General features: G+C 39.5%; 1 protein-coding gene across 7 annotated transcripts in view; it reads right to left on the reverse strand.

Annotated features, from left to right (window-relative positions):
* Positions 1-12,121, reverse strand: part of LOC121510946 (regulating synaptic membrane exocytosis protein 1-like) — a 167,954-nt gene that overhangs the window by 76,426 nt on the left and 79,407 nt on the right. For 6 of the 7 annotated variants that reach the window (XM_041789349.1, XM_041789354.1, XM_041789350.1 and 3 more), the window contains 2 exons: positions 5,249-5,520; positions 2,061-2,716 (listed from right to left, as the gene is read on the reverse strand). In XM_041789349.1, the coding sequence (XP_041645283.1) occupies positions 2,061-2,716; positions 5,249-5,520 (928 nt within the window). The remainder of the gene's footprint in view (positions 1-2,060; positions 2,717-5,248; positions 5,521-12,121) is intronic. The other variant, XM_041789348.1, reaches the window with a different exon arrangement.

Genomic DNA, 12,121 nt, shown 5'->3' on the forward strand with positions numbered 1-12,121 from the left:
AAGCATCAACCTTTTTTTTGTAATTGAAGAATCCAAAAAGACCACAAACATAAAAAGAGCTGCCGTAAACTTTAACCATTTATCCAGTATTTTTAAATCGGGGTCTGGATCTTTTAGCAAAGCTTTACTAGACAGGGAACATTTAGCCTAATGTTTGTTCAGATGCCCTGAAAACTACCTCTGATAAATCTCAACCTTTACTGTGCAGCAACGTGCTAATGAGTGGGACTTGTGAACGAGATAACAAAGAAAGCAGATATTGTAAGATATCAAAATAAAAGCAAATTTGTAAGGATAGATTGCCTGAATGTTGTGGCTGAGTGTTTGACAGATCATGAGTAAAGCAAACGGATGAAATGAGCAAAGACTGAGTGACAGATAATGTGCACTCATGGAATCATTACTAATATTGTTTTACCCTCCTGTTGTATGATTCAGCTATTGTTTTGGTCAACAAAGAAAATATTTAATGATAGAGAATAAGCATGTGACGTCACAGGCAGAGTGAGTCTCTGCCGTTCCAGCCACAGAGTGGCAGAAAGCATGAGCTGGTGACAGAAATCAATGGGGAGTAAACAGTAAACAGCGCTATTTCTATCTTGTTTGATAACTACATCTTTTTGATGTTCACTGTGGTCAGTAAAGATCCTCAGCTAATGAAAGATGTCCATAGAAATGTTAGGAGCTGCAGAATAAAGCCAAAAGATGAAGCTGGGCTATTACAATAGTTATAGTTAGTGATGAAAACAATCTTAACTCCACTCCATTGTCCTTCCTTTTACCTTAGCGAAAGACCTGAATTTTCAATATACAGTACAGTACAGTAAAATATTATCTAAGGTGAAAAGCATCCAATGGTAATGTTTTATGTTTAATAGATGAATCTTGTGAATTTGTCACATTAAAAAAATGATAAAAAAAAAAAAAGGTTTACGTTGTGTTGAAATTGAACTAAATTAGGAAGAAAGCTGGGGTTTGTTGATCTAGTTTTGAAACAGACTACACCCCAAATTTTCCCAAAACAGATTGAACAACCATGGAGGGATGTTTGTGCAAAAAAGAAGTAAATACATCACTAAAATACTGAGAAACAGATGATCTAATGCTTAATATTAAGAAAAGTAAAGTCAGTTCAGTCTCACATCCATTACTGATGAACCAGGCAGATGTGTACCTTCACATTCTGCTTTGTGTACTTTAAAATCAAGTACATATAAATGTCAGAAAACTTGATCTATGACCACATACAAATGTCCAAAGTCCACTGTGTCTTTAGGACACGTTATGGATCTCTGTCAAGTCTAAATATCCCTAATTTAAGTGAATACACTTCTGTCTTTCATACTTTTATCTGTCCTCCCTTGAGCAGCCAGCAGTGTTTCAGACATTTTGCCACTCAGCCGAGCAGTCATGTCCTGCGCTGAAAGTGACATCAGTGCATACCCTCTTCTGCAATATAAACTGAATCTGCACCCAAGACTGTTAAGGGAATTGAATTGTGACAAAGAAATACCATTCCAGTCCTGTTAAAATGAATGGAGCAGTAGTTGTACTATACCACAACTATTTAGACCCCCAGATATTTTTAAAAAACAATAAAAGAATCCGGCATAGATTTAAAATTCTGAAATCCCCTTTTATACATGTAATATTTCAGTACGTCTATACAATAAGTATACAGGTAAACACTGGGACTCTTAGACAAGCGTATCATGTATTCAGTGTGAGCATTCTGAGCGCTGGCGGCTGACGTTAAGTATGATGAGAGAGAGATGGTCCAATGCCTAACAGAATGTGTCAATCAAATGTCATATTAGTTTAGAATATGATCTAAGAGGTTTTCAGTTTTGAACTGGAGTTAGCAATAAGTACTCTGTGGAATAAATAAGGTACTGCCATAAAGCAAAGGTGAGCGGGATCATTTCCCCTGATGTCACATGTGATGGATGGATAAACAAATGAATGAACAGACAGATGTCGATACGTCTCATCCCCTCCCTCGCTGATATCAACAACAGTTATTTCATGAACACAAAGTGATGATTGATATTGTCTCTCACCTCTTTCACTGACACTTTCTATCTCAGCGTCTTCACAGCTGCTGTACTCGGGCGTGGTCACTCCCTCCTCCTCTGAGCTGCTGACACTAGTCTGCCTCTTCCCTCCAGCTCCTCGCTTTGACTTGTATGGCCTCGGTGGAGGTGGACGTAGAGATTCTGATTGGTCAGAGCTTAGTGAATCGTTGCGCAGCATACTCTCAGCCTTCTCCCTTTTGGTCCGTCTAGCTACAGGTCCCTGACCAGGCACTGAGCCAGGGCCTGTACTGGAAGGCTCTCTTAGTTCAGGGGGAGGGGCTTGCTGAGCAAGGGTGTGTTCATGTGGCCCACCAACCCCACCCACCGTCCTCTGACCAGGCCGCACACCATCCCCAATATCCCCTACTACACCGATACCCCGACCCTGCGCAGGGACAGGGTGGCCTCGGCCTCCTGGAGGGACCGGCCCTGGTTGGCGAGGGGGGGCACCACTGTGGTCCATGTGGTGGTAGCCCCCCTCTTCTGTCCGTCTCCCCACAGGATCATGTTCCAGAGAGCGTCCCTTTGACAGCCGCCGACCTTCCCTGCGCTCCCTGGACTCCCCCCTGAGGTCCCGGTCCATGGAGACCTGAGTCTGTAGTCTGGGCTGACGGCGCTCTCCTCGACCCTTTCCATTTCTCCTGGGGAGAAAGTGAGAAAGTGAGAGAATGGAGGGAGAAACAAAAGAAAAGGTGATAATCTTTGAAAATACAAAGTTTCATATTTCAGTCACACAACAATAGACTCTGTCTTTACATACTTATTTCGTAAGATTAACTTAAAAGAAAAACTTGCAAAGCTAGTTTTGAGGCCTAGAGATGTTGCTTCTGTGGCTAGTGGATCAAAAATTTGAATTAGTAGTAATATTAAGTTATAGGAATAATAGGGACTGTTTCAAATACTTTAAAAATGCTAACAGGCTCTTAACTTCATTCATAAACAAAAAAGCATTATGTCAGTTATTTTAATTCGTATTTTGAGGTTGATTATGGAAGTCTCTTTTACAACTTTGTCCTTATAGACTGATCAATCTGCAACTAAATATTGACTGAGAACCAAAACAATAAATTATTTTATTATTCTGATAAAACTAACACAGTTCTGATAAAACTGTCGCTGTGGTTTAGTCTGAGTTCCACTCCACTAGCAGCCTTTGTACACAACCAACTCACAGTACAACTTACCCTTCCCCCCCGTAGCTCTCACAAGCTCATGCCAAAACTGACACTATTCTGCAGCTACATAGGAGCTAATCACCGCCATGGAGGCAGCCATTGTAAATGGCTTTTTACAATAATATGAGCCTATTAAAGGTAAGTAATCATTATCATAACATAGCTAGAAAGTTCCAGTTTGATTTTGTGATTGCACATAATCCAAAGTCCTTGTATTGCAGTTATTTTAAATAGCTGCTGGTGAAAACACCCTATTTCCTGATATGGCTATTGCACAATGAAAGCAATCTAACAAATTTTGCTGTGAAAAAAATCTTAGGTTCAAGTCAGTCAAGAGAAGAACAAAAATATTTTTGCTAAGAAAAGCTTTCCATGTGGTTCTTCTCTCTTCTTTAACTAAAGAAATGTTGTTCAGTTCTGATAAAAATACTGCCGCTGTAGCTACATTTGAGCTAATTACTCCACCAGCAGCAATTGTATACCAGCTTGCAGTACAACTAAACCCCACCTGGAGCTGCCACCTTGTTCTCCTAAAATATTACTGATTGGTCTGGTTGGTTGTAAGACTGGGGACAATTGTTTCAGACTGGAGCTCTGCGAGAAAATGTATTCCGATCAAGAAAGGTGGTTTGTGCCAATTCTCATCTGGATCAGCATCCATGAAAACATTCAATAAAATAAAGTAAAAATAAAGACTATATCAGGTACAGACACAAGAGAGTGGAACAATCAAACATTTTCACACAGGGGGAGTTGAAAAGCAAGCATTCTTACGGTATATTGTGACAGCAGTTTGTTTACAACAAAGGCGTAGAAGAAGTATGTGGCAAATTTCTGTAAATTTGACCGGTGGGACAATACTGTACATGTCAGAGCAGCTTTATTCAGATCAAATGTATGATGCTCACATCTGAATTGGATTGCATCTTTAAGCATCTATGTGCAGAAAAGTTTTGGAAAAAATTGTTCATGTAACCGCAGCTAATGTTTTCAATCCAATTACAAATCACTTTGTCAAGTTAGTTTTATTTATACACAACCATGGCCACTAGTTTTGGCAAATTCACCCAACACTGGAAAAAAACACCTGCACTTAGAAAGTGATGGGTAATATCTTTCTATCCTTGTTAGTGTAAAAATCTGTGGAAAAAATGTACTCTCTCTTGGTGATCATGAAAAAAAGTGTTTATCGTTTTGGTTGCCTTCTGGGGTCAGCCAACAGCACAGTGGTCAGTTAAACTATTATTATACAGTTAGATTATTTTGAGTAAACTAGAGAATGCAATTTCTGAAGAAATTGCCCTGTAAATGCTGATTTGCTGAATGGCTGCGCTGAACTGCTAATGCTGGGTTGGAAAAAAACCCTGATAAAACAATATTTTCCAAGTGAGATTACAGTGTACAACTGAGATGTAATAATTAAGCTACTGAGGCAGCCTGTCTACATATTTTCAAAGTAAAACGATAAAAAACGTTTGTTCATAAAAGATTACAAAAAAAAAAAAGACCAAAACTAATGAGGAAATCAGCTGAAAGTGTGTGCTACTCAACATTTAAAATGGTAATGTATACTCATGTTCGGACTGATAAATGATAATCTGTGCATGAAAATGACTGTACCCCCAAATTTCTGCCACATGTAAAATAAATGAGGGCCAGTATGTCTGTAGGCATTACTCTGAGAATGGCAGTCACCCAGTGCTACCCTGCAGACCAACCATAGGGGTTTGCAGGTGCATGTCAGCTAAGTGAATAGGTCTCTGCAAAGGGTTCAGGGCTACACTGAGCACATGCTATGGTGGAGGTTTGACGTAAAGTAAAACACAGCCTTTTCTTTTGAAAGTCTAAAAAGGTCTGATAAATGTGAATGAGCGAGTTTTTTTATACTCAAGGTCTGTAAGTTAAAGTTCTGAGAATATCTTTAGAAAGAAAGTACAAAATTATGTTTATGTGTCCTCTGGTGTATCACCTATATGTACTGTACATCTTGCAGCTTACGTGTCTCTTGGTGGTTCGCTACGTGACCTAGCATCTGTGCCAGGTGTGGTCCCAGGTGCACCAGGTCGGTTGGGGTCTTGGATTGCGGTGGTGGATCCCGGAGGTGCTTGGGAGCGGGACCGAAGCTTCTTGTCACCTGTTGTTTGGCACACAGACGGTTCACTGACAGCTGAACCGAGGCCAGCGGGTTTCCCAGCCGGACCGGTGAACCACTCGCCTGGCTTGGTCAGGATCTCCTGCTGCTTCCGGCAGTTATTACACACCCAGATCACCTGTGGGAAAAGCAGCATAGATAGAGATATTTATCACAGTTAGAGATGGTTTAATCAGAGAGATATTGTTCATACAGTGACATGGCATACATTTACATAACATAATAGCGAATTAGACATTGTTTTCTGTGATATTTATTGTAGTTGACTTTAATATCACAACAGTGTGTTAAACAGAAAGGAGTTTTCTCTGCAGCCTGTTAAAATCATCCCAACCAGCTACTTTGCCAACCACTGATCTAAGGCTTGACTTCAATCGCAGTGACAGTCAAACAGGAAATAGAACAATGCACTTCCTAAAAGGGTGCACTGCTGCCAATAAGTTGTCCAGAAAAAGGCTTTTGTGGAGGCTTTTTAAGATCACCATCATGGCAGTTCTTCCAGGGAGCAGCTTGGCTTCAACTGAGGGCTGCTTCTGTTCTCCAAATGAAGCACACAAAGCCAACTGGATGATAAAAGGATTTATCATCGCTGCCAAAGAAAAATCTATCAGACTCCTATCCTTAATTTTTCCCACACATATGCACACAGGCCATACATTGGCTGTATACACACAGTACAGCCGTCAGATTATGTAATTAACACACACAGAAAAATGTAGAAAGACTGCAGTCTTCACCTTCATTCTCACAGCATGTGTAATGTTTAACTTGTGTTTATTTTTAGAGATTAACAGACGTACAGTCCATGTTTAAAATATCCACACAGTGCATCTGATTTTAGTGCTGTTTGAAATGACAACTTAAATATATTTCTAAAAACTGAGCCTGAAAACCTGATTCCTTTGAGATGTACTGCCAATGACACCTGTGTGAGATAACATTTAAAAAGAGAGACATTTTGTTTAAAAAAAAGAAAGAAAGAAAGATACTATTTTTAAACATTTTTCATGACAGTTTTCATTACTTCACTGCTCTGTACAACAAAATCTATTGTTTTTTTTTTTCTTTTCTCTGTGTTGGTTATGCAGCTCTACTGCTGTGACAAATAAACCAATAGGAGCACCAGTAGGCTAGCAGGTCCTTAGGTGTCATGTTGTGGAATCTTTTGAGAAGTTAAATTGCTTAAAAAATCTACTGAGACAATTCAAGTTAAGGTTTTGTGGTGGCTCTGCACCAGCAATAGCCTGGGCCAGAGACATGAAAAGGCATCATGCTTTAGGTCGTACTGCCAAACATCCAGTGTTAATTTTGGCAGCTAAAATTCACTTTAAGTCTAAGTCTTTAGATCAATATGCCTTTTAGTTTCAGTCACATTTTTGTCATTTTCACTCGTAACAGTTTAGTCGAGGTTTAGTCGACAGACGATAAGCATTTTAAGCATTTATCTAACCTGACAGATATACTTTTTCAGATATCCACAGCATGAATATATTTCACATTCATCTGGGAAAGCTCCCATGGAAAGCGTTTGAGAAGGGCAGCAGGATGACTGGATGGGCATTCTGTTTGTTGAACAAGACAAAATGACATTGTACGCATGCCCTCTTGAGGCTGCATGTACTGTAGATTGTTAAAGGCAGAGCTTCTCTGTAAATAAAACTGATGCCAAGGCCAGTGGGAAGATCTGCAAAAACATCTCCTCTGCCAAGGCAAGCTTTCAGTGTGGCTATATTCTCTTGTCTTAATAAGAAATATGGCCTACTTCCAATTAATCTGCCACTGTCCTACAGCTACAGCTGAGCTAACAGCTACCGCAGCAGCAGCTACTGGATATACCACCAGACCCCATCCGTAACAATCACAAACTCACGCCGCCGCAGACCCAGAGAGGAGCGAAGAACATCTTTTCCATCATGAAAAGCTTTCAGTGTTGCTCTCTGCCTGTGTCTTAATAAAGCAATGTTATCCAGTTCTGATAAAACTGTCGCTGTGGTTTAGTCTGAGTTCCACTCCACTAGCAGCCTTTGTACACAACCACTCACAGTACAACTTACCCTTCTCCCACCGTAGCTCTCACAAGCTCATGCCAAAGCTGACACTATTCTGCAGCTACATAGGAGCTAATCACCGCCATGGAGGCAGCCATTGAGTACAACTAAACCCAGCCCATAGCTACCGCCAAATTCTCCTCAAATGAGGCATATTGGTCTGAACAGTGCTCGGTTCAGCACAAATATGGATAGGAGCTTTTTAAGATGGATGTTTGATAACAGAGATGGAGTCTGGTAAATCCATCTGCTTTGCAAAGTTAGCATTTATCTTATTTTAACTTATTCAATCAGCCAAATTGTAAAACTAATAGAAATGTTGTAAATGTAGAAATGTAAAAATTCATGTTAATGCACTATCAATACTTTTAACTGACTTAAAATACACTGATGAAACTACAGACATACTTTAGTTGCACAGTAGAGAAATATCGTGTATTTTAAATGTCACACAGTCCAGCATTAAAATTTGTAGTCTCCTTGACTAAAAATACTTTTTGCGAGAATTTTTGTCATCAAAGTCCAGTCTAGTCTTTCTCAAATAAGGAAGTGGAAAATATTTTAAGTCATAGTTTTAGCCAACAAAATTAACACTGGATCCATCCATTCATCCGGGCCCTTTTTGGGAGCAATATCTCAAGAAAGCTTTTATAGACTTTCTTCAAACTTTGCACAAATGTCAACTTTAACTCATGAATGGACTGATTAGAATTTGATTAGATCTCCCTGCTGTCACAGTCCTATCTTTCTTCACAAGTCTGATCTCAATAAGTTTCCGTACAAGTGACTTGATTCATTGTTTAGCTGATCAGCGCCAGGAAAATTTCAAAATAAAAGCATTCTGTACAAAGGATGTGAGCTTCTCCAGAAAAATGCTTAACTAGGCTTTACTTTGAAAATTAAAACCAGGTGTGTAATGGAACTGGGGTTTACCCTCTTGTGACACTCTACAGATGTGAAAACAGAAAGCTTCAGCAACAGTTTAAGTTCAGAGAAAAACTTAATTAGACCAACACTTTTCAGCTTGTGACATTCCTCTGGCTTATAAAACCCCCAACATTTTAAACTTGAAGGATGGTGTGCACAACCTGAATTCAACTTTGTGCACTCTGTCATTCCTCAAGTCTGATCTGAGTTGGCAAAGAAGGCTTTTAGGTTTTCTGCCCGTTTTGCATGGAACAATCTGCAGGCTGAAATTTAACTGCAAAACCTGGTGACTCTGGATGTTTTAAACCCCTTGTGGAAGCTCTTGATTCCAAAAATTCTTTATTTTTAAGCTGCTGTATTATTACTGTATTTATAATTTTTCAAGAACTGTATAAGTTTTGGTGAGTTTAATTTTTAAACTGTGCTGCTGCCATTCTTGATCAGGTGTCGCTTGAACATGTTCAAGAACACCGTGACTCTACATCTTGTGAGCTCAAAACTTTAAGACTTCATCAAGGAATTTTGACCACAAAGCTACACCGGGACTCGGAGGTGATTGACTGGATTTCGGCAGACAAAGTCAACAGCAGTTATTGTGAGGTTGCAGTGCCATGTACTGGGGATGCACAATACTATTGGTGAGACAAATAAGTTAGTGGAGTTTTAGGCTTGAGTAACAGGCCTACTTCTGTTGAAGTATATTTCTTTATTTACACTTTAAAGTGTGTTTTAAGGACTGATATTTGTTAATTTGGTCATTCTGAAACTTTAAATTATGAGTTTTAAAGATTGAACTGTTAAGTTCGAACATTTAAATATCTGTAGCTGTATTGGTATTGAATGAATTCATTTTGTAAATATTTGCATGTCAGATATCTGCAAAATCCAGTATCATGCATAACCTTGTAAAATATTGAAGCATCAATTTGACCCCATACACTCAACCAGCACTTCAATCCACACATATCTGTTAAATACCATTTCTATCAATCACATTACCATCAAACTACCCAAGAGCTCATGCCCAAAACTTTGCACACCCTGTGGAGGCTTATTACCACCAGCCAGTGGTTCTCAATTTTCTTAAGTCATTCACAAAACAAAGTTCCAGTTTGAAAACATAAAAAACGCAGTTTTTTCATTTCAAAAATTTATTTATTTTTTTTATCAACTTAACAGAAATAGTATAATGTTTGTTTATGTATTGTCTCCCCCATATCTTTCTGTTACTGAGCTTTTTTAGGAAAAGGTGTATTGAGTTTTACTACTGGACACAGAAGCTTCAGAAGGCCCAAATTTAGAGGGCTTCAAACATACGCTCACTGAAATGCTTCAAAAACAAATGTGACGTCTTTGATGACTCTTGCGCTGTGCACGTCTTGTCAACATTGCTGTCGGCTCATATCGATGAGGGATGTGGGTTACATCCCAGAATAGATATGAGGATTCATCCAGCAAGACAGAGCAAAGCATGAGGGCCTGCAGTGTGAACGCAGTCATAGTCATAGTCCTGTGTTGACATCAGTGCCAGAATGAGGAAGAGGGGATGACAGGGGAAGTGAAGCTAGGCGGGAAATAAAGAGACAGTGAGAGGATGGAGGAGTAGAGAGTCAGTCCCTCTCCTCCAGCCACCAGGGTTCTCATTACTCCTGAACACTCCCCAATGACTCTTTAAAGAGAGCTAAAATAAAACACTCTGGCATCGGCCATCTCCAACCCCCCCACTCCTCTTCCTCTTACCCTTCCTCTCCCCCTCTTTCTCACCCCCCTTTCCCTTCCATTTCTCCCTCCTCCAGATTGCTTTTGATTAAAGCTACAAAAGCCGAGGAGAAAACAGCTTTACACCAACGCAGCTATATTTATCCTGCCAAACACCCCAGCACCACCAGGGAGAGAGAGAAAACGTGTGCTCACACACACTTACACACACTCACATACACAGCAAAGAAAGCAAAACACCGCCTCATGTGGGACATTATAGCTTTGGTAAAAACATCCACCAATCTGTGATTTTCTACAGCCAGACCAACAAGGTGGATGGCTGCCAAATCAACACTGCAGTGCTAGTCAGCTCAATCATACATGAACAGGAAGGAAGTAACTAGTTCTGATAAAGTCAAAGAAATCCAGTGTTTCCAGACTTAATTCCTGCATTATATCAAACACATGGATAAAGGGTATAAAAACACATCAATTCAGCTTTTTAAAGCAATGTCAACAGAGCAGATGCAGCATCTTAATACTATGGGCTGAGGATAGGCAAAATGTCAAGTCTAAGATGCTGATGTATTTTCAGACAAGATAAGGTAAGATCCCACCCGCTTTTCTATGTTTCTTAAAAAGATCTAGCAATATTAGAGTTTGGAATCAACATTATCATGACCTAAGATATCATGGTTATCAGCTTTATCACAGTATTACAACTTGCTGAAAATAAAAAAAAAAACTCTGATTTGTCAAATGAAAGATCAAGTTCTATAAAAATGAGAAGCAAAGATCGATATGCACTTTCTTTGTATAATATTCCAATTTTAACCTGTTAAAAGTAAACATGAATATCTGTTAAACATGCATTAACAACAGAACTTTGTTTAATAAGGTCATCAAAATACTTTAATACTATTTTGATGCAATTAATGAATAACTGGATGTACAAGTCATATTCCCAACCCAAAGCTCCTTATCAAACCAAGTCCTTACCAATAGTACTATTGATTATTTTCTACTGTTGGTGAAAAGACAAAATGACAATACATTATTAACACAAGTTTTATGATCTGAGTAGAGCTTGAGTTCTATAGATTAAAAAGGTCCCGATTCCATTCAGTGTACATTTTGGCTGCTGTTTTTAATTTTAGTCTTAGGGATAGAATGTCCATCAGTTTTAGTAATTTCTACCCTCTAGGTGTGTGATGAGACCTCGTGGCACATGATCTCATGAGATCAAAACGTCACAAGATTTCTCGTCGAGGTGAAAACCATCTCCGAGATCAATACTGCGCAGACACCAGGAGCCGCAGCTCTCCTGACAGAAAACTACCAAACTGGAAGATAAAAACAATCCCAAAGATGCTCTGGACACTTTTAAATTGTTGGTGGACCAGCTAATGAGAAAACTGAGCTGATCCGTGACCAATTCCGATCACCGCTCCAACCTCCACCCCCTTCTCCGTGTGCGCTACTTGGGTCAAATGCATACCAAGCTCATTATAACTGTGCGACATGATGAAATGCTGCTGCTGGAAACCTGCAGTCTCCGTGAGAAGAATACAGTGTTTATCTTGTCCGGTTTGCACGCAGACTTGCTCATAGTGTCGCTATTTGTGACTTTGATTCAACTCGCTTATTCGTCATGTGTTGTTCTCATCTCACCGTCTGTCAGTCACACATTTGTCAGCCATTAGCATAGGCACATTAACGCATGGACTACCTCGATGGTCAGACTTTTCATTTAGCAGAAGCAGAGTTAACTTCAGGAAAAATGAAGAGTTCACATCCCAGTGGTGCTCAGAAAAGGAAACAAATAAAAAAAGAGTAAATTCTATATTGAAATTCTGCTGAAAGCCACGGACTTTCTTGGCAGCAAGTCGCTGTCCGAGGTCCTGAATTGCTGTTGTCATGGCATGCTATGATGTTAGTGCACTTAAACGTGATGACAAGTCAATTACAAACACTTGGGAGCTTCACTTGTTAAGCAAGCCTTTAACAAGATTAACACAAGAAAATAGAGAACGTGAAGTTCAC

The sequence above is a fragment of the Cheilinus undulatus genome, linkage group 6 (genome assembly GCF_018320785.1).
Source record: "Cheilinus undulatus linkage group 6, ASM1832078v1, whole genome shotgun sequence".
Lineage (NCBI taxonomy): Eukaryota > Metazoa > Chordata > Actinopteri > Labriformes > Labridae > Cheilinus > Cheilinus undulatus.